This window comes from Papio anubis, chromosome 1, assembly GCF_008728515.1.
Source record: "Papio anubis isolate 15944 chromosome 1, Panubis1.0, whole genome shotgun sequence".
Lineage (NCBI taxonomy): Eukaryota > Metazoa > Chordata > Mammalia > Primates > Cercopithecidae > Papio > Papio anubis.
The window spans coordinates 160,460,393-160,486,450 of NC_044976.1; the positions used below are offsets into that span (position 1 = coordinate 160,460,393).

At 52.9% G+C, this 26,058-nt stretch overlaps 1 protein-coding gene across 1 annotated transcript in view; it reads right to left on the reverse strand.

The window, feature by feature from the left end:
- Positions 1-1,042: 1,042 nt before the first annotated feature.
- PKP1 (plakophilin 1) overlaps positions 1,043-26,058 on the reverse strand; it is a 49,841-nt gene continuing 24,825 nt past the window's right edge. Inside the window, exons 3-14 of the mRNA XM_003893322.4 lie at positions 17,829-18,223; positions 14,631-14,775; positions 13,544-13,751; positions 12,526-12,703; positions 10,971-11,085; positions 9,234-9,389; positions 8,179-8,355; positions 6,772-6,925; positions 6,225-6,411; positions 5,552-5,636; positions 2,526-2,632; positions 1,043-1,313 (exon numbers count right to left, since the gene is read on the reverse strand). Coding sequence (XP_003893371.2) covers positions 2,558-2,632; positions 5,552-5,636; positions 6,225-6,411; positions 6,772-6,925; positions 8,179-8,355; positions 9,234-9,389; positions 10,971-11,085; positions 12,526-12,703; positions 13,544-13,751; positions 14,631-14,775; positions 17,829-18,223 — 1,875 coding nt within the window. The 3' untranslated portion in view covers positions 1,043-1,313; positions 2,526-2,557. The remainder of the gene's footprint in view (positions 1,314-2,525; positions 2,633-5,551; positions 5,637-6,224; positions 6,412-6,771; positions 6,926-8,178; positions 8,356-9,233; positions 9,390-10,970; positions 11,086-12,525; positions 12,704-13,543; positions 13,752-14,630; positions 14,776-17,828; positions 18,224-26,058) is intronic.

Genomic DNA, 26,058 nt, shown 5'->3' on the forward strand with positions numbered 1-26,058 from the left:
TCTGAAGTGCACAGAGTCTGGGGGCTCGATGTGGCTGATGCCCCTAATGGCCCTGTTTATCACATCCCCTGTGGGTTTCACAGAGTGGAGACAGGACAGCTGGGGTCAGGGGAAGTGGAGGATGGCCCCTGGCTGGGATGTGAGCTTGCAAGTACCCTGATATGGCACTTTCCTTTCCTAGTCTACCCAAATTCCCCCCCTCCAAGTCTCCTGGGACCCCAAACACTCCCTCACTTGACTCACAGCAGGCTTGGTGGAAATATCTTCCTGGTTAATTTATATACCCCAACTCCATCCCACTAGAAGCTGGAATAGGTATATACCCAGCCCCGCCTGTTCCCCTCTCCACTGGGAATATGAAAACCAAACAGCCATTCCCAGAACAGCTCTTGGGAAAGATCTGCAATAAAATAGCCTTGTTAAAAAATCATTTTTTTACCTTCTTTCTCCTGCAACAAGTAGATTACAAGACCTCTGAATGCGGGGCCTTTGCAGGCTGAGCCTGCTCTGATGGGCACACAGCCCAAGAGGGTGGCAGGCACCATCTTTCAGCTCCTACTCGCCTGAGCAGGCCTCACTTGGCAAAGTATGCGAGAGTGTCCTGCTGTCCTCTGGAGCCCCACACCTGCCCAACCTCAGTCCTTGTGGTGCTGTAGGAGGGGTGGCATCATCAGACACACCAGATTTGCCCATGAGATACACCAGACCTCCCTTCCTGGAAAGCAGTCTCGTAAGCGGGGAGGCTGGCCCAGCCCCAGTTACTCCTGCACCCTCGGAGACCGCTGGTAGGAAGCCTGCAGGACTCCTCTGAGGGCCTGACTGCAGTGATGGCCCCCTTGCCCTGGCACCATACATTTCAGGAACTATGAGCCGCTCACCAAAAAGCACATGTTGTCCTTGCCTATGAGTAAGAAACACAGGAGAGTCCTTTTTGCCACCTTACGAGCTGCAACAAAATAGCTTACCCAGCTTTTTGCAGTTTGTGGTTATGCTTTAAGACACTCACACATACACACATGCACACACACATGCATGCACACACTTACATTATACACATATATATACCATTTCTCAGAGGAAGAAATATTGACATCACATATAAGCCCCTTTAACTCAAGAAAGCCCCCCCCCCAACCTCCCTAACTCCCATTGCCTGCCAGTTCCCCCAAGGAAAAAAATCTAAAAATATTTCCGTTATCCACAGTTTTTAGGTTTCTTCTCAGTTTTTTGTGAACTTTTCCAAACACTGCACAGGATGGACAGAAAACCCCATCCAGCGAGGCCTGAGGGCTTCTCAGCTGGGTCATATCTTCCTGGAAAAGGAGAAAGTCCTCCAGTTAGTGTTTACAGTGAGATGTTTCCATACCACAAGCCCAGCCTGTATTGCCACCCTCTTCTCACATCAGCCCTCAGGTGTGCCCTGGCCTGAGACTGGATTCAGGGCTGCCCTAGACACATTTATAGGTTGCCCTGTGGATTCAGAAGCTTGCCAGCTTTGTCTGCCACCCTGCCCCACTGTCCCCTGTCCACTGTGTTCCTCACTAAGCAAGAAGCTGGTGTTCATTAAGGATCTGCTGAACCGAATCTCTTTCCCCTTTTCCACCTTCAAGTTGTTGCAGCTTGTTTACCAGGAGAGGATATCTGAAGTCTTATTTAACCTTCATCCAGACCAAAGTTACAGTCCTCTCTCCCCACCAGGGGTTGGGGTGGGGGTGCTGGCAGACAGCCTGGCTAAGAGGTCCCCCTCAGCTCAGGAGACCCTGTCTTGATCCCAGGCTATTTGCAGATGGCTCCACGCGGGGCTGCCTCTGAGGCCCCTCTCTAGGGGTGACGACATCTGGCTGGAGTATCTATTTGTGATTCTCAGTTTACCTGCATAAGAAACACTTTAGATACTCATTTAAAAATAGACTTTCCTGGATCCCACTCCGGGGCTATTGAGTCAGAATAGCTGGGGTTGCGCCAAATGTGTGCATTTTAGCAAGCAATCCAGATGATTCCAATGAACACTAAGGTCTGCAAGCCTTTCTCATAGGATTGGTTCTGAGTTTTGGGGGCCTAGAATCATCAGCTGGAAATAAACTTGTCCATACTGGGCATGTGCAGAGACTGGAAAGTGAATTATAAAAGGATAAAAAAGTGAGCTGTGGATGACCAAGCCCAGAATGACATATTCTAGAACTCCAGTTATCTATATTGTAGAACTCACTGTAGTCCATGTGAATGGCACCACCTGTGTTGTTCAGTGTGCAACCTACACATTCGTACCTAGCAGTCCTGCCCAGACCCTCTGACCCCTCTGACACTCCCAGGACATTATACACCCCTAACGTCCTGAAGGTGGGACAACCCACGCCCCCAGCCAAGCAGTCTACACAACTGCTTGTGTTGTCCAGAGCTGGGCGAAAGGATGCTTCTGTGTCCCTGGGAGCACAGGCCTAGCCTCTGTCTCTGAGACTGGCTGAGGCTGTTGCAGTGGTCCCGGAGGCATCCTTTGCCCTGAGGGTGGGGCGATTGATTCTTACCTGCAAGCCTAACTTGCTTGGACAGCCTCTTCTTAGAATCGGGAGGTGAAGTTCCTGAGGCTGTTGGCCCCAGCTAAGGTCCCCAGCATGTTCCTATCGAAACCTTGCTGCAAAGGGAGAAACAGCAACCAAATGATACAAAACTGTGTGGGGCTTGCTGTGCAGTCAGATACTGCCCACTGCCCTCCCAGAGCATCCTCGGCTCACATAGCCTCCGCTCTTATTGCTAAGTACATGTGTCAGGGCTAAAACCGGCCTCAGTAAATGTGCAACCAAACATAATAACTCTCCACGAGTTGGTGAAATGTGTTTGAACTTCCACTGACACATTTGAATTTCCTACTTGCATTTGCAGAACCCTGAGTCAAGGCATGAGGATTTAGGTTAGTATTATTTTTAAAACAGAGCAACAATCAAAATCAGATTAGAGACGTTGTCAGTTGTTCTTCCCTCTGACCATCTCTATCTTTTTTTTTTTTTTTTTAAACAATTCTGGCAACAGCTCTTGGGCAGAGAAGACATGCCCAGTGTTTCTCAAACAAAGGAGCAGGGGGCTGGCACTGGTAAGAAGCTGCTGTGCTAGAAGGTTCTGTTTACTTGTCTGTTCTCCACCTCCAGCCCCACTAGCCCCTAAGTGCCTGCTGGATGGAGAGTGAGTCTTGTTCCTGTTATTTCTCCCAGCATACAGCAGGTGCTCAATACATGCTTCCAAGTGAACGTGGACAGCATGATTTGAATGCAGCAATAGGCCCAGGTGCCCTTGAAAAGAGGGTCCTGCTGCCAGCCCTGAGCTCTGAGGGCCAAGCCAGCCATCACCGACCTGTGGAAACAGGAGGGGAGATGGCATAGGCGATCCGAAACAGCAGCTGGTTCGAAGCCCTGCTCCTCCTGTCTTTAGGCATGTATTACATGATGCCATTTTTCTTCTGCAGATTTGCATGCTCATTCCTGTCAAGCTTGGCTCATGTCCTGACTCACCGAATCAAGACAAAGTCCTTGGACCCTGATTCCCTATTCAGCAAAATGGATACAAGCCATGTGGCCTGTCTCACCTGTGCTTGTGACAACTCAATGCATGATGGATGTGAAGGCCCTTTGGGAACAGAAGCACCAACTAGATCGTGCCCAGGACGGTTGTCAAGCACAGCTAGAGGGAGGAGTGGAGACTGAATGGGGACGCTGGTTCCCAAAGGCATGTGTAGAAGGGAATTCCCACCAAGAGGGATGTTAGTGGATTCTTTGTGTGTCTTAGGCCAGGGGTGGACTCCATTTGTGTTTTGGGGTAAGCTGAATGCTTTGGACCACCATTACACAGTGGGAGGAAGCTCTCACCAGTCCTCCTTACCTGCCTCCCCGTCTCCCTTTGTCTATCTGGCAGCTGCCATTTGCCAAGCCCACCCCCACTGCAGTGCTGTTGGAAAGGAGCTCTGGAATGTCACATGGAGAACAACGGCCACTCTTTGCTGTGACCTTCAGATTTCCCCAATCATCTTTGGACACCATGGGTTCATGGGTCTCCCTATTGTCCCCTGCTGTGCTGGAGGAAATTCCTTCTGCCCCAGGCTGCTCAACCGATCCCCAGGCTTCTCTGTCCTCCATCCCTGTCTTTCTCCCTCCTTTGCCTACTCCCTCTCCCATGACAGAGATGCTTGGGTCCCCTCTGTCTTTAAACAGATCTCTTTTTACCCACTCTTTGGCTTCTTCTTCTCCAGGCTAAATTGCAGTGAGCAGCATCTCCTCTCAGCAACTCCACATCCATCCCCACCCACTGCCTTGCCCCCCTGCAGCAGGCCCCATGGGGCTCCCTTTGCTTGGCCAGCAGTGCTCCTGAAGGGCTCCAGGGACTTCCGAAGCACCAGATCCAGGGCCTTTCCCAGTGTCCAGCCCCTGGTCCTCTAGGTAGCGCTGGGAACTGATGCCCTGCCTTCCTTAGAGCTTCCTCTTCTCACCAGGTCTTCAGCCCCTTCTGGCACCCTACACAGTTCCCATTTCCCTGGCCTTTGCTCCTTGTCCCCAGCGGATGGTCTTCGTATTTCTGCCCTGTCCCTCAAGACTTTTCCATACACATGCATCCCATGGTGGTCTTGCCTGTTCTCATGACTTCGCCTGCCTGAACAAAGCTCCACTCTGTATGGTAGCTCTGGCCCCTCTGCCAGGGCCCACACCACCTCCAGCCTGGTCTCCCATCCAAGTCTTCCAAACTCAACCTCTCCAAATTGGGATCCCTCTTCCTCCCATCTCAAAGCCTTCTCAGCCTCTCCACGTCTGATCTGTCTTTGTGAATGTAACCATAGTCTTCAAGCTAAAAGCTCCAGCCTAAACAGCCCCACTGCTCCGTTTCTTCCACCTCCTGTCCTTTATGTCCATGCTCATCACTGAGGAATGGGAAAGAAGGGGCCATGTGAAGATGTCCTACAACAAGACCTTATACCCTAGAGGACTCTGCCCCTGGCTAGGTGGGGAGGGGTTGAGGAGGCCAAGGTCACCACAGGACAAGGACAGCAGGCTCCAGGCTTCTCAGCCCACCCTGCCTGGCTCACACATGTGGGATTAGTCTTTCTAGTGCTGCTTTGATCATGAGACCCTCTATTCAAAACTTTGAATGGCTCCCCGGTGCCAAAAGTGCAAATCCAAGCTCTTCAGTCTGAAATTAAAAGGGCTTTGTAACCTAGCCCAAACCTACATTTCTAGCTGGAGCGCACCCCATGTCCTCAAAAGACTTGTGTGCTTTTTGTCAACTCTGCTTTTCAGTTTGCTGCTAAAGGATCCCACACCAGGCCTGTCACACATTTCCTTGATTTCCTCTGCCCTCCATGTTCTCAGCACCCCTCGCAGATCCCAGAGCCCAGAGACTTGATCAGAATGTTCATCACATTCATTTTCATGTAGAAGCTGTCTTTGTTTCTCAGACTGTCCCGAAGGGCAGGGGCGTTTCTCCAGTGCCCAGCCCAGAGCCCAGCATATGCCAGGTCCTCTGCTCATGAGCAGGAAGAACCTCAGAAGAGGATGATGTCCTGGGCTCTTACCTGTCTGAGGACACCCTGCAGTTCCTTGCTGGACCACATGTCAGACAGGAGAAGCCGGGCAGCTTCTGCGGCCTTGGGTGAGGCACTGGGCAGGTGAAAAGTGCATTTATGAGATGAGATTCTAGGAGGCGTGAGAAGGAACACCCTCTTCCCTCCCACCCCCACTGCCAGGGACTGGACACAGGGGAGGCCTCAGAGGAGGCCTCAGGTGTGCAAAAGAGAGGAGCCCCATTGGGGTGTGGTGAGCCTGGTCACCCTACACAGTGGGCACAACCCCATGACCCTGCCCACCTAGAGCACCCCAGGACTCTCCTCAGGGGCCATGAGGGGGCAGTGCTCTTCCACTCCAGTCCCCAGTCTTGTCCTGGGAAGAGCCAGCCCCACAGAATAGGATAAAGTCCCTATTCAGTTGGACCTGCTGCCCCATGCCTCCTGCTGGCCCAGTGTGTTGCCTCTTCCTTCCGTGCAGCCCTGGGGCCTGGATGCTGGACCCTTCGCTCCACACACTCTCAGCTTCTGGAACTTCTCCTCCATTTAAGCCTCCCCCGTCCCTGGCTCCCCCTGCCCTGGGTGCTTTCCCTGCTCCCTGGAGAGCTGTGGGACTGCCTCCTGCTGTGCAGGGTGAGGAGGGGCTCTGACTGGGGTGCAGCCCGTGGGAGCACCCCCCGCCCACCTGCTGCGGCACAGGTTGATGATGTTGTTGAGCATGCTGCTGGAGAAGTACTGCTTGGCCAGCTGTGGCTGCGAGGCCATCAAGTTCCTCACGGTGTAGCAGGCTGAGGATAAGATGTCTTCAGAGTTGTTGGTATTGCCAGTGTGGCTGGTGAGGAGCCTGGTCACCTCTGGGAACACCTGGTTCCCTGGGAGAGGAAGGAGTTGGGGCACAGGGTCAGGATGACTAGGGAAGGAGGGGCTGAGGGGTTCCCTCTGGGGCCACACTCTTGGATAGCCTTCTGCCAGGCTCTGAGCCAGGGGGCCCTCAGGGCTTCCTGGCAGCTCAAGCTCAGGGCTCAGAGACCCAGATAGGACTTTTGCAGATCTGCTCCCAGCCCTCAGGTGACAGGCTCCCCACTCCTGTCTCCACACCTGTCTTTGGCCAGCTTCCTTTCCTGGAAAGCTTATCCCAGGGAATGGCTTAAAAGATGACCTTCAAGCAGGCTTTGAATTGCAGGGAGCCTGCCATGTCTCAGCTAGAGGGGGAGGAGAGAGAGGGACCTTACCCATCACTCTGTGCAGCACAGGGTGGCGGGACATGTTGCTCAGGAGGGAGGCTCCGGACCGCACCACATCAGAGTTGCCAGATTGCAGGAGGCGGGCAATTTGTGGCAGGCCCTTTTCCTTCAGCCCAATCAACTGGCTCATGCCACTGGACATCTAAGAGAGAAGGAGCAGTTAAGGAGCTAGCCTGTGGCTTCCCAGGCACCATGGCAGGCAGAAAGGGGCAAGGAATCCCAAAGGCAGACATCCCAGAACGCTTTCTCTTTCATGTTGGAAGCACTAGCAGACACAGAAATCTGCTCACATGTGGGTAACAACAGAAACCTAGGCTAACATGCACCTCCCCTTTCCCAGCCCCAATCCTGTCTCCCGGATCAGCCTGCAGACCAGATGGGTGGAGAGAGGGAAGTTTCTTTTCCCCTACTCATAGTAACCCAGAGTCAGCTTCTAGACTAACCCAAGTGTCCAATGCTGCTCTCTCACCCCACTGTCTCAGCGCTGCCCCCATTATGTCTCCCCACACTATCTGCCCATGTGAAACTATACGGTCAAGGGTATTTGTCAATTATACAGCTGGCCTTCTTCTTCCAACTTTCTTACCTCTTTAGAATCCAACACATGTTTGTTGAGGGCTTGCTTGAGAAAAGAGGGCTAAGAAAGGGTCTGGGCCCACATGGAGACAGAACTGGGGTCCCCTAGAGGTAGGCCAGTTCACCCAGACCTCTAAGCAACAGAGCCACCCCAAGTGTAACAGGTCTAGGTGGATTTGGCATTCTCAGAGCTGCCCAGCCTCACTCCTCATGGCCACAGAAGTTCTCTGCCCTTGGTCCACTCTAGTGCTGCTGCTGCTTGGTTCCCTTGTCCTAAGTAAAGCTGGAGAACAGTTGGCCATCTGGCCCATCTCAACTCTTCCTGATTGCAAACAGGTTTCCTCTGGCTTTGCCCCATATCACTGTGCCCTCAAAGCTACATACATTTGGCCTTAACATCTGCACGAATTCTGTCCAGTCTTCTCTGGACCTGCTTGGACCCTAAACCCTCTTTTTCCACCTTTGTCAGTTCAACAAATGGGAAACTCCTTTTGCCAAACACCCTCTCCACCCCATTCCCTAACCTCAAGCAGAACCCAGGAGGCCAGCCAGGGACCAGGAACCATGTGCCCAAGAGGGTTGTGTGGGCATGGACAGAATCCAGCATTAGTGGGCCCACCCACTCTGCACCCCCCAGCAGCTCCTAAAGGGCAGAGGTGTTTCCCCAGTGCTCAGCCCAGAGCCCAGCATATGCCAGGCACTCTGCTCACGGGAGGCTCCGAAGCCAGGGGACAGGCTGGGGGGAAAAGGAGGGAGCGGAGCCTGGACGGTGGCTGGAGGATGGGGCCACTGCGGGAGAGAAGGTACAGCCCCACTCACCAGCCCCTTGCTGGCCGTCAGGTTCTGCAGGGCACCCGCACAGGCCTCCAGGGTGGCATCTTTCTTGCTTTTGCCCATGAGGTTCAGGTAGGTGCGGATGGCATCTGAATGGTACAGCCAGCCACTGCCCTTGGGGTTGGTCTCTTCCTCGGGCAGGGGGCAGTCGTAGTTGTTGTTCTGAAGATAAAGAGCAGGTCGGGGGGTCAGTGAGAGCCTCGTGAGAGGACACAACCCAGGCATTCTGTCCCTGTTTCCCCAGCCTCAGGGTCGTGGTTCCAGATAGGGCGAGCTGAGGAAGCGCCTGCGGAGGCAGGGAGCCTAGGACAACCCCGCTGCACCCCTTTCCTCTACGCACTGCAGCAGCTCCATGGGATGCAGGAATGGGCCATTGTCCTCCAGACCATCCCAGGATGTGGGAGAAGAGAGCATCCTGGCATCTTGGGAGCTATACCCCAGGGCAGCCTTGGCCCAAACCTTCCAGATACGTGGGGCTGCTTTGGGCTCTCCCATCATGATGCTTCTTCCTCTTCCAGACTCAGACAGTAGGTTTGACCCAGCCTGGGCCAACAGGGGTGGTCTGGGACCTGGATTCCACAGCTGGGCCCAGTGAAGGAGGCCTGACTACCCATCCCTGGCAGGCTTCTGCTTCTAGGGAAGCCTGGGAGAGCTCAGGAGATGTTGGGAACAAAGGCCAGAAAGGGTGAGAGTTCTGGCTTTCCTCAGATTCTCAAGGGCAAGGGAGAAGATGGGGGAGACTTGATCCATTATATAGTAAGAAAGACCAAGGCCTGCAAACAGAGGGCTGGAGTTTTAGACCTCTAAGGTGGTCTGAGCCCTTACACTTCCAAGAACAGATTCCCCCTTGTGCAAGATGAATGGCCTCTACTCAGCTCCTGGCATGCAGCATGAGCCCCAGGCCAAGGCGTCAGCACGGGCCTGTCCCTTAGGGCTGGTTTCAGGCTCCAGGAGGGCCCAGAGGAAAGGGCAGATGAAGCAGTGGCTCCTGGTGGGATGCTCGATGGGGCGGGCCCTGGCCCTGCCAATGCTGTACTCACCATCATCTTGTCACTCTTGTTGCTGAAGCAGCCAGTGGAGGACTTCTCGGTGTAGGTGTTGCGGGCGTTATACTCCAGCTGGCGGTAGCGGGTGGGCACCTCAGCATCCAGGCGGTAGGAGAGGTTGTGCAGGACACACATACAGTTTTCCACAGACTGGGGACCAAGGAAAGGCATGGGCCTGAGCCTCTGCCCAGCCAGACAGGCTCCTGGCCTACCACCTACCCTAACTAATAAGAGAGCAGAGGCACCTGGGCTGCATCGGGAAACATGAGCGCAGGCACCACCACACTCTCAGCCTGGAAAGTCTTCCAGGGCTACCTCTGGGACCTGAGTTTGAATCTGTCATTTCCTCGCTGCATGAACTTGACTGGCCTCACTTCTCTGGGCCTCAGCTATCTCAACTGTAAAATGGGACTGCATTCATCCACTTCATTAGGGTATTGGGAAGATGATACAGAGAAAGCACTTATCATAGGGCCTAGCGTGTAGTAGGACTGCTATGGACAACATGCCAATGGGTAGACTGGGATGCTGAAGAATGTGTCTTTTTTCCCAGAACAAACTCCTCCAGAAGAAGCCCCATGCCTCTAGATTCCAAAGCCATCTAGTGCCCCCATCATTCCTTCTTCCTATGGGCCAGTCCTTAGCTGTCAATGCCAGCGGTGCTAAGTCAACAAACAGCAGCACCTGGAACCCAGGGCTTCATCCTGGCATGGGCCCAGATCTTTGTCAATCTCCTTTGGCAAACCTCCAGGACTAGGGTTTGGGGGCAGCAGATTTACCCTTCTAATGATGTTTGGCCCTTGCTGGGGCCTAAGGGAATCTGACTTCCAGGGCTTGGGGTTACATAGGTGTTGGGGATGTTGTGCCCAGAGCAGAAAAGCATCTTGCCAGTTGGAACCAGGCCGAGCAGCCCAGCGTCACTGCTCTCCTCTGCGACCCTGCTGCTGTTTCCAGTGGAGGGAGCAGGAGATAAAATCCCTCCTCACGGAAACTGTGCCGAGAACCCAGATGCTGTGATGCCAGCCAGTCCCCTGGCGGTCTGGGGCCTGCTGGACCTCACTATCTCCTGAGCCACTGTCCTGCCATGGTGGGGACATCTCAGCCTTCTGTTTATCTGCCCTCCACGATTTTGTTTTCTCTCTGTTTGTGCTGTGTGTCCAGAAGTCCAGAGAGGGCAGGAAGGTGACCCTGCCAATGGCTTTTCTGGGAGGCAGTGGGAAGATAGCAGTGGCAGAAAGAGTCTCATCTCAGGGGGGACACTAAGCCCTGGGGGCACCAGTATGGATTCCTCGGGGCTGTGGGGCAGGGCTCGGGGCCTCAGGACAGGGCTCGGCACCGCCAGTGAAGTGCAGCCAGCAGATACTCGCTGGGAGCTTCCTCTGTGCCAGGCCCTCTTCGTGTTTTGCTTATTAACTAATCGAGCCTTTCAGACAACCCATGAGTTGATATGATTATGACCATTTCCATTAGAGTGAAGAGTGAACTGGGGAACAGAGAGATGAGGGAAGCAGCTGCATCGACTACACTTCTAAGTGAGGGAGAGTGGATTTGCATGGGCACGCTGTCCTCAGAGCCCACCCCTGTAGCCACACTGGGCCCTGCATCCAGATGCCCCTTCTACCACCCCTGGCTCTGTGCTACTGTCTTGTCACTGGGCCAGGCCTCAAAGGCACCCAGAGAACGTAGGGGTCTGGGCCTAGGGGTCAGGGTGCCACCAGGGGATGCACTCACCTTGTCATCACAGCGGCTGGCCGCTACACAGTTCTGGACATAGGCCATGAGGGAATCAATGAGCCCTGAGTAGTTACGCATGGTCTGGCGGCCTGCATCGGCCGAGCTCAGGTTCCTGGGGAAGAGAACAGAGAGTGGGAGAGGGCAGAGAAAGGGGGAAGAGAGAACAGGAAAGGTAGAGACAAGAAAGTGTGGTGTGGGACAGGAAGGAGAGAGAACAGGCAGGGGAGGGGAGGGCAGAGAGGAGACGACGGGGTGGAGATTGGAAGTTGTAGTAGGAGGAAGGAAGGAGAAGAGGAAAGGGAGGAAAGGAATGAAGGGAGGAAAAGATGAAAAAAGAAGGAAAGAGAAACCATTTAGCCAATTCCGCCTGGCCCTGGCCGAGGCTGAAATGAGGGCTCATTTGCACTCAGTTCTTCTCCTCCTTCACTCTGCCCAGTAACTTTATAACTGGCAATGGCTCCATGTGGCAATGGTCCCTCTGCAGCTGCAGCCCAAGGCCCACACCCTGCTACTAGCAGCCGTTTGTGGAACAAGAGCCAGAAGCTCCCACATGCCCAGTCTCTTTCTGTGGGGCAGGAAGAAGCTCTGTTGATGCTGGATCAGAAGTGGAGCTGGGGGTGGCCAGGCTGGGCACCAGAAGCTCTCTCTCCACCCAAGCCGTGTTCTGCCCCTAGCAGTAGGCTCATTCCCAAGCAATCTGGGCTCATCAGCCTGGTGCAGGTGGGGTGTGGCTGCTGTTGCTACCAATAGCACACCAACCCCATAAAACTCTTAATTACCCTCACTTTTCATCTCCCCAGCCTCTCTGCTTCCTGGAGGCTGCTACTGGAGGCTGGCAGGGAGAAACACAAGTTGAGACACAGAGGCACATGCCAGCTGCACCCACCACTCTGAGGGGGGGCGGTTCTCAGGAGCTGGGAAAGACAACTCCCATTAAAGCAAGCTGGGACCCTAAAAGGGATCCTGCTCCAGGGTTCCAAGCCCTGTACAAGCCGCCCCTCCACAATCACCCCTCTCACCAGCTTGTAAACCTCTGGTTCTAGAACAAGCCCTCCCACCAGCCCCACAGGAGCTTTGCCACACCCTGGTACGGAACTTAGGCAACTTTGGGCGAAGCAGTGCTATCTTCATGCCAATGAACATGGCAAACAGTTTTAACACCACAGCTGGGAAGTGACTCATTAGCAACCCATCGGTGGACTTTTGTCTAAAAGAACACTCTTCAAGATAGCACAAGAAATGCATTTTTTCATGGGGTGGAGGAGGGAAATGGTTGAACCAGTTTGGATATTCACATCCAGGCATTTCACACTCAGATTCCTGATTAATGTCCGCTGCATTCTCTCAAAGCGGGTGGTAGGGTCCTGGGCCTTATCCAGATCCAGGGAAGTTAGGAAGGTCTGAGTCCCTGTGTCTTGCAGCCTGCCCATAAGAGCGAGTGCCAGGTTGTCTGTTATGTTCTATGCACTGGCTGAATGTTGGCTGAGATGGGGCTGTCTGGGGAAGGACCCGAGGCTGGCACAGAAGGACCCCATGTATCTTCTTCTCTCACCTCAAGCAGCCTGTGGCATTGAAGAAGACCTCAGGGTCCACCACTTCCCGGGACATGTTGCTATTGCCATCGCACCAGCCAGAGAAGGGGATGATGACGCGGTCGGCCAGAACAGGCAGGGCGTCGGCAATGAGCTCCTCCTTCAGCTCGTCAGTGGAAGACAGGTTCCAGAGCAGTCCTGGGGGGCAGAGACCATCATCCCAATTTGTGCCAGGCTTAGGATGCCCTAGGGACCGAGGTAACAGCCCCAGCCTGGACTCTAGCAAATGGGCCCTACTGAAATGTCACCTTCCAGGTAGCCCTGGTCTATAGAACCTATTGTCTGACTGTTTCATGAGACCATTTCTCAATGTTCCAACCAGACTGAAGGTTCCTTGAGGGCAGGGAACATCTCAGAGTTCTCTGTCAAGGCCAAAATTATGCATGTGGAAAGTGATCAAAAAACATTTGATTGATCAGTGGTTTTTAGTGTAAATTTTAGCACTTGGAATCTTCTAATGCAGTCTCTTTTCCATCTAAAAGTTATTCCAGAAATACTTATCAATTGTTACTCTGTACATGGTCTGATCTTCCCAGTCCAATTCTAGGTCTTCATGGTGACCTCTTCCTCTTGTGCCCCCCACCTTGAGTGCTTACCATATTTCTTGAACACAGCGTAGGTGCTTAAGACCTGTTAACCCCTTCCCCCTTCAGTCTTACTCTCTTTCCATCACCTGGGAATCCCAGGGCTTGTGGAATATGGATCTTGCCTGGACATCAGCCTTCCTCCTTTTGCTCTTTAACCTCAAAAAGATGGTGGCCCCTTGTGTGTGTGCACACCACCCAAGGTCACCCTCTGGATACCCCTAATTGGTCCAAGGCCAGTGTCACTAAACTCTCAGGATATTGGCCCTGGGTCAAATCTGTACAGCTGTGTCTTGGCCCAGCCTGGAGAGGTTGACTTGCATGCCAGTCTGGGGCCATAGCCAGTGGCCTTGCACAGCCCCCATGCTGGCTCTCCATGGCTGTGGCGTCCTACCGGTCAACTGCTTCTGGATCTCGGCGTTCCCAGTTCTCCTCAGGAGGGTGACTGCCTCGCGGATCCCCTTCTGCCTCCGGGTCTCCAGCTTGTTGGTGGTGCTCCTGAACACCAGGTTGCGCAGGGCCCCTGCTGCGGCCTGCTGGACGTTCTGGTTGGGGCTGCGGAGGAGGTCCACCAGCTTGCAGATGCCTCCCAGCTGATAGACCTGCCAGGAGAGAGTCGCCACACTGCCTGGTCAAGGGAGATGAGGCTGATCTAGTTATTGTCTACTCAAAGCTGATTTTTTTTTTTTTCAGACCAAAAAATCTATCAGTTCAGAAATATTCAAGTCTACCAAAATAAATAAGCAGTGTGAGGTCATGATAACTGACCCAGACCAGGAGGCAAAAGACCTGGATGCAGATCCTAGCTCCCATATCCTAGCTCCCATATCCTAGCTGGGAGACCCTCAGCTAGGGTCCCTCCTGTTTCCTGAGTCCTGCTTTCTTCCTCTGGAGAATGATGGTGAGGACCTGACAAGAAAGTGGATGTAAATACATTTCAAAACCCTAAAGCAGAACACAGACATAGAAACGGATACGATCTTATCCGGGACTCTGGGAAACACGTTTCTGACTACATCCTTGGGCTGAACTGAAGAGCCCTGTAGTGTCCTTCCCGCCAGCAAAGCTTTGGAGGCATCAACAGGCCCTGTTTTCTACCGTAAAATGCCTGGAGAGAGAAGGGGAGTGGGAGAGAGGAAGCGGGTAGGAGGGCAGGAGTTGAGAGGTGGGGAGCAGTCATGTTCTTTAGTGGGATTTGAGAAAGGGGGTTTCTGTTGAACCTATGGCTGGCATTGAAGTATCTCTTCCACGACCAGTGGAGGAAGTGTACATGCCTAATGTCCACTTAAACAGAGGGCTTTGCTCTGCAGAAAGTTAAGATGCCCAGCTCTAACCTTGGGCAATGTGAAGGCCCCTGGCAGCTGGGCAGGGCAAGAAGAAGCCAACTGCAGATGCCCCCACCCATCTCTAAGAGCAGAGTCAGGCTGATACACCCAGGCCCTGCGCAGGCCCACCAAGGAGGAAGGCATGCAGCAAGCTACCTGTTGCTTGGCAGATTCATCCTGGAAGCAGGTATGCTGGATGTAATAGGCCCCAATGGCCTGGTACTTCTCATCCTGGGAGCTCAGGTACTGCACAGCCTTGGGGATGGTCAGCCCACTGCATTCGATATCCTCACTGCAGATCCTGTGAAGAATGGGCAGTGGGGGTGGTTACAGGGTGGGCTGGGAGCCCTGCTGAGGGGGCTCAGAATTCCTCCTGGTACCCTAAGCTGCCACAGCCTAATCACAGTCTGGGCCCACCTGGAGAATACCCCTGGGAACGGTTCCTCTCCTCCAGAGAAGGGAAAGCTACACCCACTGGATGTTGGGTGGATTTGCCCCATGTGAGAATAGTGAACCCCTGGATTTGCCCCATGTGAGAATAGTGAACTGGATTTGCCCATGTGAGAATAGTGAACCCCTGGTCACAGTTAATGTCCAAGCAGGTATGTTATCTCTGCACTGAGGAAAAACTCCTCCCTATTCCCTGAGGGGAAGCTTCCCACCCACCTTGCCATCTCTCTTGTTTGTGCCTGGTATTAGGAAAATGGAAGACAATGGCCATGATCCCATCCATCCATCCATCCATCCATCCATCCATCCATCCATCCATCCATCCATCCATTCATTTTGTCTATCCATCCATCTATCCATCCATCCATCCATGCATCCATCTATCCACCCATCTGTCCATACATCCATCCATTCATCCATCCATCCAACCATCCATACATCCATCCGTCCGTCCATCTATCCATCTCCAAGTCCAGCTGGGCTTACACAAAAATTTTCACATCTATCCTTTCTTCCCATTCTTACAGCCACCAATATCCTGATCTTGATCACTTTAATGGCAGCAAGGGACTGCCATATTTGGTACTGCTTTATAAAGCACCATCACAAAATTCTTTTCCCTTTTTACTAGATAAGTGGTCCTAAAACCCTGTTCACTGTGTTGTTCTCTAGCTCAGAAACCATCAGTGGCTTCTCCATACTTCAGGTTCAAGTTTAAACAGCTTAGCCTGATATCCAGGGGCAGGTATTGGGTTGAATCATAGGAAATGTCTGTAGTCAACCTTTTTTGAGCCATAAAACCAGACATTTCATATGTTTTAACCTAATAACCTGGCTGCACTATGAATATTCCCCAGCCCCTATCCAGGGTCTGCTCCAGCAAGACTGTCCCCTTCACTGGACCCTGGCCAGGTCTCAGGCATGCCTCAAGGCACGCCACTGGCCCTGCTGAAGCCCCACCTCTGTGAAGCGTTCCTAGGGAAGGGAAACCTGTCTTCTAAGAACCTCTCCAGTTCCCTTGGTGTAGAGTCACAGGGTGGTGACTGGCTGTGTCCAGCATTCAGAGAGGGAGCCCTCTCCTCATGCTTTGACATACCTGGTGGTCAATAAATAATCATGGTTTTAGCTACAGCAACCCAACTTCATTTCTAAGAAAACCACCTGAGGAGCAGAGCTCTCTGGCACTGAGTTAGTAGAACTGTTGCCTGCATTGAGAGAAGGTCACTGCATTCATCAGTAAAATGGCTTGACACTCATCCCTTCCATATCTCACCTAGAACCTCCACTCAGGGTCTCTGGTTGGGGCAATGAGCTGAAGCCAGAGGCTGCCCTGATCAGCCTCTAAGAGAGAGCGGTTTCTAAGTTCTTCTCCAGATCATCCTAAATACGCCTTACAGCCTTCAAGTAGTTAGGAAAAGTCTAGCTCTACAATGGGGTCCTGCTTATTTTCAGAACAGTGTGGTATTGGTAGGGAAGAGCACAGGATGGAGAGCCAGCTGTGTGGCCTTGGACAAGCTGCTTAACATCTCTGTGCCTTGTTTTCTCCTCAGGAATATTCATGCCTGCCTGGTGAGGGGTGTGAGGATTAAAGACAAAGAATGCAAAGCTCCTGAGGCTCTCTGAAAAGGAGTTAATTGTGTAACTCCAGAACAGCTCTGGGTTGTCCCTATCATGGTTGCTGTTCCCTGCACTCGCCAAAGAGTCTGGCATGTAGTAGATGCTCGGCAAACGTTTGCCAAACAAATAACAATGAGCAGTAGGTGGTGATGAAGGACAGTTCAAAGGTTCAGGGAGCCCCCAGCACTGAAGGGCAGGCTCAATGCCACTCACAACACCTCTGCGTCTATGGTTCCTAACGGCGCACCCCATTCGGTGTCCTTTATTCCCTCTGGGTGATGGCCATCAACATCTATGCACAGGAGTTGTGCTCCGTTCTGTAGCACTAGATCATGAAGCCCCATGAAGTCCCTCAGGGTTTTTGTTGTTGTTGTTGTTTGTTTGTTTGAGACAGAGTCTCACTCTGTTGCCTGGGCTGGAGTGCAGTGGCACTATCTCAGCTCACTGCCACCTCCACCTCCTGGGCTTAAGTGATCCTCTTGCCTCAGCCTTCTGAGTAGCTGGGACTACAGGCGCCTGCCACCATGCTTGGCTAATTTTTGTATTTGTTTGTAGACATAGGGTTTCATCATGTTGTTCAGGCTGGTCTCAAACTCCTGAGCTCAAGCACCCTCTACCCACTCCTGCCTCAGCCTCCCAAAGTGCTGGGATTACAGGTGTGAGCCACCACACCCAGGCCATGTCCCTTAGTTTTTATGTCTATTCATCCTATTTGTCTTTTGGATTTACAGGTTATGTTTTAGGTTATGTTATAACATAACCTAAAACCCATTCTTTTCCCATCGTCTGTACAGGGGCATATTCCTTTGCTCTCTCAGAACATGGATAGAGATTTACATACCTAAGATCAGAGGTTCTCAAACTCTAGTGTAAATCAGAATCACTGAAGGGCTTGTTAAAATACGCATTGCCGGGCCCCTTTCCCAGTGTTAGGGTGGGTCCCCACATGAGCATTTCTAACAAATTCCTGGGTGATGCTGATGTTGCTGGTTGGAGGAACACACTTTGAAAACCATTAACCTCCCTCTGTTCATAAACTGTGACCTTTAAAACCTACACAGTCGATGTCTGTTTCAGTTTCACTCTAAGAACTTCTTGAGGTCAAGGGCCCATCGGGCCAGGTTCTCCCCATCAGGGAGTCCATCACATCAGGGACAATGAACTCCCCAGGGACAGAAGCTATGTCTCTCCTGTCATCCCAGGAGATCTTTGCAGGGTGCAGTCAGGCTAAGGGTGTGTCTCCCCACTGGCCCTCCTGGCTCCCCAACCCAGCCCAGCAGCACTCACTTGGAGCTGGCCCTAGAGTGGCTGAAGGACAGGTCCTTGTTGCAGGAGATGGGCGGGACATACACGGGGTCCTGCTTGGAGGCACAGGAGGGTGGGCGCACAGGGCACTTCTTCACGGCCTTCTGACCACTGCAGGTGCTGTAAAAGCTGTAGCGGTTCTGGGTGGTCTTGTGGCCCTTGCTGCCCAGCGTGCCCTTGCGCAGGGTGCCCCGTGGGTCACAGTAGAGGTCGGGCTCACTGCGGCTCGCCTTGATTTTCTGCATGAAGCAGATGTCACTGCCTGCTCCGGTGGTGTTACAGCTGCCCCGGGGATAGTGTCGGCTCCAGTTCTCCATCTGGCTGTAGGAGCTGAAGCGCCTGTTGTCAGGCTCCCGCTTGAGGGTTCCATTGTAGATCTGGCCAGGGAAAGGGAGGAATAGTTCAGTCAAGGTTCCTAAATGGTGGTCCTGGATCCAGCAGGGCATGAGATACAGCCCTCCCCAGCCCCCATAATAACGCTCAGAGAATCCCAGAACGTTTGGCGTGGAAGGAACCTGAGCCATCATCTGATATATTACTTTTCTGACTGCAGACTGTGACGCATTATGGATTATAAAGTCAATTTAGAAGACTGTGACCATAATTTTTAAAAAGATGGAATAGAATAATATATCCTGGAATATAAAATATCAGAGTGCAGTGCAGGTAGTAAAGTCACACATTGTTTTGTGAAACAGTGTATGGGTACTGGATTGCAACATACAATGCATTTATTACTGTGAATTGCTGTCAAAAAAGTTTGACAACCTCTGATCTAATCCCACATGGTACAGTCCAGGAGGGGGAGTTGGAGGCCCAGAGAAAAGTGACCTTCTAGTAGTCACTCAGTGAGGAAAGGATAAAACCCAGACTTGAGCCTGGGTCTCCAAGCCCTATGCCATTCCCAGACACCAGCAGCTTCTCACATAGCCAGCCTTCTTTGGCCCCTTATACTCAGCACACAGAAACTTCTATTCTGGCCAGGACTGTTTTCTACTGTTCTTTTCTGCTAGACTCTTCATCTTGCCTCCCCTCTTCCAGGGCAAGAAGCAAAGGGTAACAGATCACCTCAAAGGCCAAACAGGGACAATATTCCTGCTCCCTGGGCCCTTTCACAAGGGACTGTGAGCTAGGGGCCTGCTTGCACACATGGAGGCAGGCCTGGGGCTGCAGGGTTGGGTACAGGGAGGGCCTCCTGGGCTTTGTTGTCAGGCTGGCAATGGGGAGAAGCCTGGGCAGAGGCTCAATTCAGCATGAAAACATACAACAGACAATGAGGTGCCCCAGGGGCTCTGTGTGAGCCCAAGTGGGGAGTTGGCCTCCTTGGGACGAGCCTGTGAGGTTGGAGACTTGGTGGGAATTAGCTCTGGAACAGAACTCTCCGAGGAGGACTTTCCCAGGAGCTCACAAGCTGGTGGGTCTGACCTGCTCCAACTTGTTTTCAGAGTAGGGGATCAACATCGAGTCTGATAAAAAATGTCTTCACACAGGTGCTGACTTGGGACTCACCTTTGCTGGGATGGGCCAGGGCCAAACCCAGCAACCCAGGGCCTGCCTGCCCACCCCTGCCCCTCCCTGAGGGGGAGGGGAGAGAGAGAGAGAGAGAGAGAGAGAGAAAGGAAGAGAGAGAGAGAGAGAGAGAGAGAGAGAGTATATGTGTGTTTAGAGGAGGTCGTTAGGCAACTGGGTAATTCCCTTCCACACCAGATCTAGCCATACAAGGCTGGGGAGGGGCTGACACTCAACTTGGTCCTTTTTCATTTCTGCAGGGAGTCACAGACAGCAGGAAACTCCCATGGTTTGAGCTCCCAGAAAGACTGGGTGTCAAACCACCAGTCAGAAGTTGCATCCAAAACTCAGAAGCCACAGACTGTTAACCTTGGCAATGGCCTGCTCATCTCCTTCACCCACACACACAGCTGTGCACTCAGGCAGGCACAATTTTCTTCCCCAAACTGGGTCAAACCAACCTACCCCAAAGAGAACTGGTGTCTGGTTGTTGGGAGAGGCATAGATGGACAATCACAAGGCATGGGGAGAGGAGCTGGGCAATTTTCTGAGCATCTGGGTATGGAATGCGTGTCCTGCAGATTACAGGCAAAATATGCCATGAAAGCCTTTATAAATGGCCACACCCTCCATTCTCCTCTCAGGGGAAGGAAGGTGGCAGATGACAACATGGAGGGGGAAGCCCAGCATTGCCAAAGGGCGAAGAGCCAGCTAAGCCTTAAATGGAAACACAACAAGGAGCACCCTTGTTCTCCGTAAAGGACACGCCTGGACGTCATCTCAGACACCTGATGAGAAGCCCAAACGCTCATCCTGGCCCAAACCCAGCAAAGATGTGATCATGCTGATTGAGCCTCTCAGTGGCTTTGGGCTTTGCTTTCGTGTGCTGGGAAAAGGAGCAGCTAGCAGCCTTGCCAAGTCTCAGCCAGGGTGGGCTGCCCACAGGGAATGCGCACTGGCTGCACCCACAGGGGAGCGGGCAAGGTAGGGAAGGCAGGGACGTCCCCGTAGGACTGCATTTCCCAGCCTCCCACCGTCAGCCACACCCCAGTGGCATCACGCATTCCTGGGAATTCCACCCCAGCTCCTAGTGTCATGGTGCTGGTGGGCTGTGCTGCCTGAGGACAGCTGAGTACGACTCTTTCCAATCATCATGGCCTTTTGCTGTCACTTTGACAAGCAGGAGTAAAGTCTCCTCTCATTAGACCCCATCCTCCCCAAGTACCATGAGGGGGCCTGGATTCCCTCCAAGGCATGAGGAGGTGAACTGCTACCAGCTCTCCCTGCACAAATGGCCTGGGACCTGAATGAAGCCTGCAGCCTTGGAGACTGAAATGGCAGCAACTGCCTAGGAATCGAGGTGCTTCCTCCAGTTCACTGGGCTGAGACCTACAAAGTGGAGGAAGACCCAGGGTCAAGAACACAGACTCTGGAGCCAGCCTGCCCTGGCCTTGTCAGTTGCCCAGTGCCTCAGTTTTTCCATCTGTAAAACTAGTATAATTATACCCAACATAGAGGATTGTTGGGAGAATCCAAAGAACTAATGTTAGAAAAGCACTCAGGATGGTCCATGACGTGAGTGTTTGCTCAGTAGGGACATCGTATCCCTCTGACTCTTAGATTGGGCACAGGTCGGCTGCCTTAGGACTTGGTTCCTAAAGGAGAGATTGTATGTCACCGGTGACATACCTAAAGGAGCTAACAGGTGTCATAAGAGGGAGGATGAACCCAGGAAGCCAAGACAGTCCAGGAAAGGTGTGTGCACCAGTATCAGAGCCCCATGCTAGTCTCACCCCACAGACACAAAACAGTTCTAAATATGTCTCAGAAAAGTGGAGGAGAATGGTCTGCCCAGATGGAGCACCTCGAGTGAAGCCAGGCTTTATCACAAATGGTGCAGTGTTTCTTTACGTGGGTGCTGTCGGCACCTGAGGCAGAACAGTTCTTTGTATAGGCTGTCCCAAGCATCCCAGGATGTTTAGTGCCCCAGCCTCCAGGCTCTAAATGCCAGTAATGCCTCACAGTCATTGCAAAATGCCCCCAAACATTTCAAAATGTGCATTGCAAAATGCCTCCACACATTTCCAAACGCTGTCTTCCAGGTCCCGGGCGAGCAGCTGCAGCCAGAAGAGGATGCACGGACAGTGCACGTGTGCCTGTTGCAGGTGGGAGAGCTTCACTGCCAAGGCCGGCTCTCCCAGCCACACCCCCACATTCAGATGGCAATCTGCTGGCAGTGCCTGGCTCTTTGAATACAAAGGACAGTGACACACACACAACCTCTTGTCTGGTTATCCCATGGATCAGAACATTCCAGAGGCTGGAAACTCAATTTCCTGGGAGCAGAGTTGATTACTCTGCCAGACAGCAGGCTAGACTGGACAGCCAGACAGAAATCCAGAGCGTTCCGAGAGACATGTTTCTTCACTGGAGACCAGTGGGGCTTTCGAGGGTTCTCACCGTCCGAGGTGAGCCAGGAAAAGCCGCTTTTAGCTAGGAGCCCCCCAGCTGGTCCCTGCTCTGCCACCTGCTTGTGTAATTCCCCTTCTCTCCTTCCTTCTTGGAGAAGTGGGATGTTTTAACCCCACACTGAAAGCTCCCCTCTATTCCTGTCCCTCATTAAGTCAGGAAGCTCTCAGAGGCCAACCCCTCCTTTATAGGCAAGGAGACAGTCCCAGTGAAGCAATACAAGCCCCAGATCCAGGGCCTCAAAGAACTGAATATGACCAGTTGCCCCTTGAGAGAGCCATTCAGTGTGGAGTGGCCCCCAAAGCTGGAAAAGCTCCTGATTGCCCAAATCATCAGATAGGGTAGTAACCATTCAAAAAGAGATGGCATCCTCCTGTCCTTCCATTACAGAGTCCTCACTGACTCTCCTCTTTTACACCCTTGCTGCCCAGGTCCTGGCTCTGGCTCCCATCAGCTTACCACCAGGCCACTCCAGTGCCCCCACACGGCCCCTGCCCAGCCCCCAGGGCTCTGGTCCCTGCCTTGTGATGCCATCACTCCACCCTCCTCAGGGAAAGCTTTCATCAGCCCTTGCCACGCTGGAGAACCTACAGTGTCTGCTCCTTACAAGACAAACTCCTCAGCCCAGCCCCACCCTGCCTGTCCAGCCATCCCTTCCCCTCCCCAGCACACTAAGCTGCCCCATGACCTCAGCCACATCCTGGGCTCCCTGCTTCTGTTCAGATGCTCCTCCACCCTGAACAGCTTTTCCTCACCTGCCGCCTCCCAAATACTATATTTCTCTAAGGCCTCTTCTCAACCTGTCATCTCTAAAAGGCTTGTTCTAACCCAGCCCTGTCTCCATAACAACCAGAATTGGAATTATTTGCCCTTACAGCCAGGGGCCTCTGGTCTTGTTTGTTTTCTAGTTGCTAATGTAGGTTTCTGTCCTTTCCCTGAGCTCTCCAGGGTAAAGATGCCCTTAATTGTCCTAAAACAGGGCTGAGCTCACAGCAAGAGCTCAGTGAAAGGTGGACTGACTGTGAGAATTTGTGCTAGGGATGGAGATTCAGGATGCTGATGGCACTGGAATTCCCACAGCCTCCAGGGCACAGAAGAGAGAGGAGGCACCATGAGTAAAGTGGGCTGGCAGGAGGTAGGGCCGTTCTAGGCAGGGTGAGGCAGCCTGTGCTGGTGCATGGCATGGGGTCCAGCTGTGATGTCCAGAACTCTTCCCTTTACCCCTTGACCTGAGCAAAGCAACTGGGTGGTTGAACCCAGAGAATTTTATCCAGCTCTAGCTGGACAGACAAAAGCTGCCGAACTCCTTGGGAGCTGGGTATGTTCCTGGCAGGACAAGATGAAAAGAGTGTCTGTGTCCCCAGCTATTAGCCCATTTTGAAACCAAGCTTCTGCCAGCAGGGTGGGGCCGGCCAAACCTGTTCTCCAGTGAGACACACCCTGGTCTGCCTGCCGAGTCACACACCCAGCAGTGTCCCACAGGGCCATCTTCAGCAGCGTGATCTCCCAAGGCCCTTTCCATGAAAGGGAGTGCACGCACAGTTTCATGGAGTCCTCGTGCCTCTCAGGCCTGGTGAGGGCTTGCTGGAGAAAGAACCTTGATTAGATGCCTTTCAAGGACAGGTTCCATTTGCCACTTGCCTAGTACCTGCCACTCCCCACTCAGTGCCCAGGTAAGGGGCTCTCATGTACTAGGCATGTAGTGACCCTTGTTCATCTTGCTGGGATTTCAGTCAGGACTGGGGGATTGGGTAGAGCTGACCTGTCACAAGGAGCACCTCGCATGTGGCTTAGTGGCTCTGCTCTCACCCTCTCTGGGGTTTGGAGAGTGCAGGTGATCTCCCAGCAAGGCTGCTGAGAATGGGGCACACAGGGCTCCAGGAGGTCGAGAATCTTCCCAAAGGTGTAGGGGTGGCTGCTTATTCAGCAGTCTGAGTCAGCATGGGAACCACTGGGGCCTGAGTCACAACAGATGGGACTTCAGCAGGGGAAGTGTTGATCCCTGCCTCCTGACTCCTCTGGGCACGGCTCCTTCTCTGAGAAGCAGTGGGTTCCACCCTGGGCTGGCCCTCCTTTCTTTTCCTGGCACGCTGCTTTGGGCAGAGCAGCCCCACTGCTCAGAAGCCCTGACGTCTGGACACAGAACAATACCATTTGGCCTTTAAGGAGGTGTGGTGGGTGTGCCTCACTGTGGGTCCTCAAAGGCAGAGGGAGCTGCACCCACAATGCCATCGCCAGCACCCCGAGACCAGCAGTGCCCACCCAGGTGAGAACTCCAGAAGGCACTTGCTAAGTGCTACTGAACTGAAGTCGCTAAGTGTCCACTGAGAGAAGGCACAGCAGAAGCCATAAACACCTGATGCCTAGTGCAGGCACATGTTGCCACCTGAAGTTTTTAAATGTAAAAAAATGTAAAAGTTTTGGTGCCTGTCCTCAGAGTAGAGACTTCCCCAGAGATCTGGCTAATAATGGTCAGAGTCCCTTACAAGCTTTGAAAAGCAGAAACGGTGAGCATACTTCAATCACGCCAGTATTAACAAATGTCTATGGATAACTGAGGACAACTTTTCTAAGCAGAAAATATCCTATAAAACTTTGTAGTTTGTGGGTCTTTTGGGAAGATGCTGCTTTCTCCAGTGAGGCCCCAATTCTGGGATAAAGAAGGCATCTTAGCCTCTTGGGCTCCAGGCTCTACACCTGCCTGCAAAGGTCAGGTCCATGGCAGTTCCTAAGCCTGGTGTGGGGGGCGGGTAACATGCACTGTGCAGCCCAGTGCCTAGCCGACACCTGGCGCTCCATCAACACGAACACGCAGCTATGGCGGCTCCTGCACCAGCTCTGTCTCCACTTCCTGCTCCCTGTCTATTTACTGCACTGTGGGAAAAAGCAAGTTTTCCGAAATGCTTCTCTTTTACCTTTCCCCCTCTACACCTGAGAAATAGGTTTTTTCTCAGCTCCTAACACTGCTAGGATGGGTTTGCAAACAAGGACCTAAGGTTTCATACACAGATATGTCTGTTTCCTTTCAGAAGGGAAATCCCTGGCAGGTGTTTGCCACTTCAAACGTAGCTCTCACAGCCCGAGTGGTGGAGGACCCCTGGCCCTCAGCCATCTCCCTTCCATGGCCCCAGACAAGTGGAAGGCATGGTCATTCTGCCCTCCAGGAGCCCCGTGTTCTGAGGTCATAGCTTCTGGCTTTCAAACCCAGAGGCTGGTTCAACTGTCCCAGTGACGGTTCATCATGAAGAGGGAAAGCTGAGGGGGCCATGCTGATATGAAATGTCTCCTGGAGTCCTGGATGATGGGCCAGCACCCCGGAGGAGCACCCTTGAGGGTCAGGAAGATCCCACTGGGCCAGATGCCCGCCACCCTATACTAGGAATTTGGAGGGAGAGGCTGGCTGGCCCCAGAGCCACCCCACGCAGTGGACCAGGAGGTGCTTTCCAGCCCTGGGAAGAGGAGAGCCAAAGGCTGGGAGGTGGCAGCATCCTGAAGGGCAGGTGCTTACCTGGCCCAGAAAAGAGCTCCCTAGAGACCCAACAGTGGAGAGAAACCACTCCTGCTGGTTAGTCAAAGAGTTTTTGTTGGTTTGCTTGTTTGAGCCAGCTCTGTAGCCCAGGCTGGAGTGGAGTGGTGCCACCATGGCTCACTGCAGCCTCAACCTCCTGGGCTCAAGCAATCCTCCCAACTCAGCCTCTCAAGCAGATGGGACTACAGGTGCACACCACCATGCCCAGCTGAGTTTTAAATTTTTTGTGAGACAGGGTCTCCCTGTGTTGCCCAGGCTGGTCTCAAACTTCTGGCCTCAAGTTATCCTCCTCCCTCAGTCTCCCAGAGTGCTGGGATTACAGGTGTGAGCCACTGTGCCTGGCCTGTTAGTCAAGAATTTTACATGAAGGGAGAGACACTTGGCTGGGCCCTTCAGTGCTTGGGTAACAGATCTCACCTTTGGAAGATGAGCATGTGCACATGCACGCTCACACATGGACACGCACACTTCTATATGCAGTCCCCACTTGCTCACATGGGACACACATCCCATGCCAAAAGTGGACTCAGGTAGGGAAGGTCTTTGGAAGTTGCTTGAGCATATCCTGAACACCATCACTGGTGTGGCGCTTCCCAGTGTGCAAAGGGCTTCCCTGTTCATCACCTTGTGATTATCTCCCACCTGGCCAATGAGGTGGCAGGGCAGAGAGCAGTAGCTTTGTTCTGTTTGTGAGCATATTAAGCT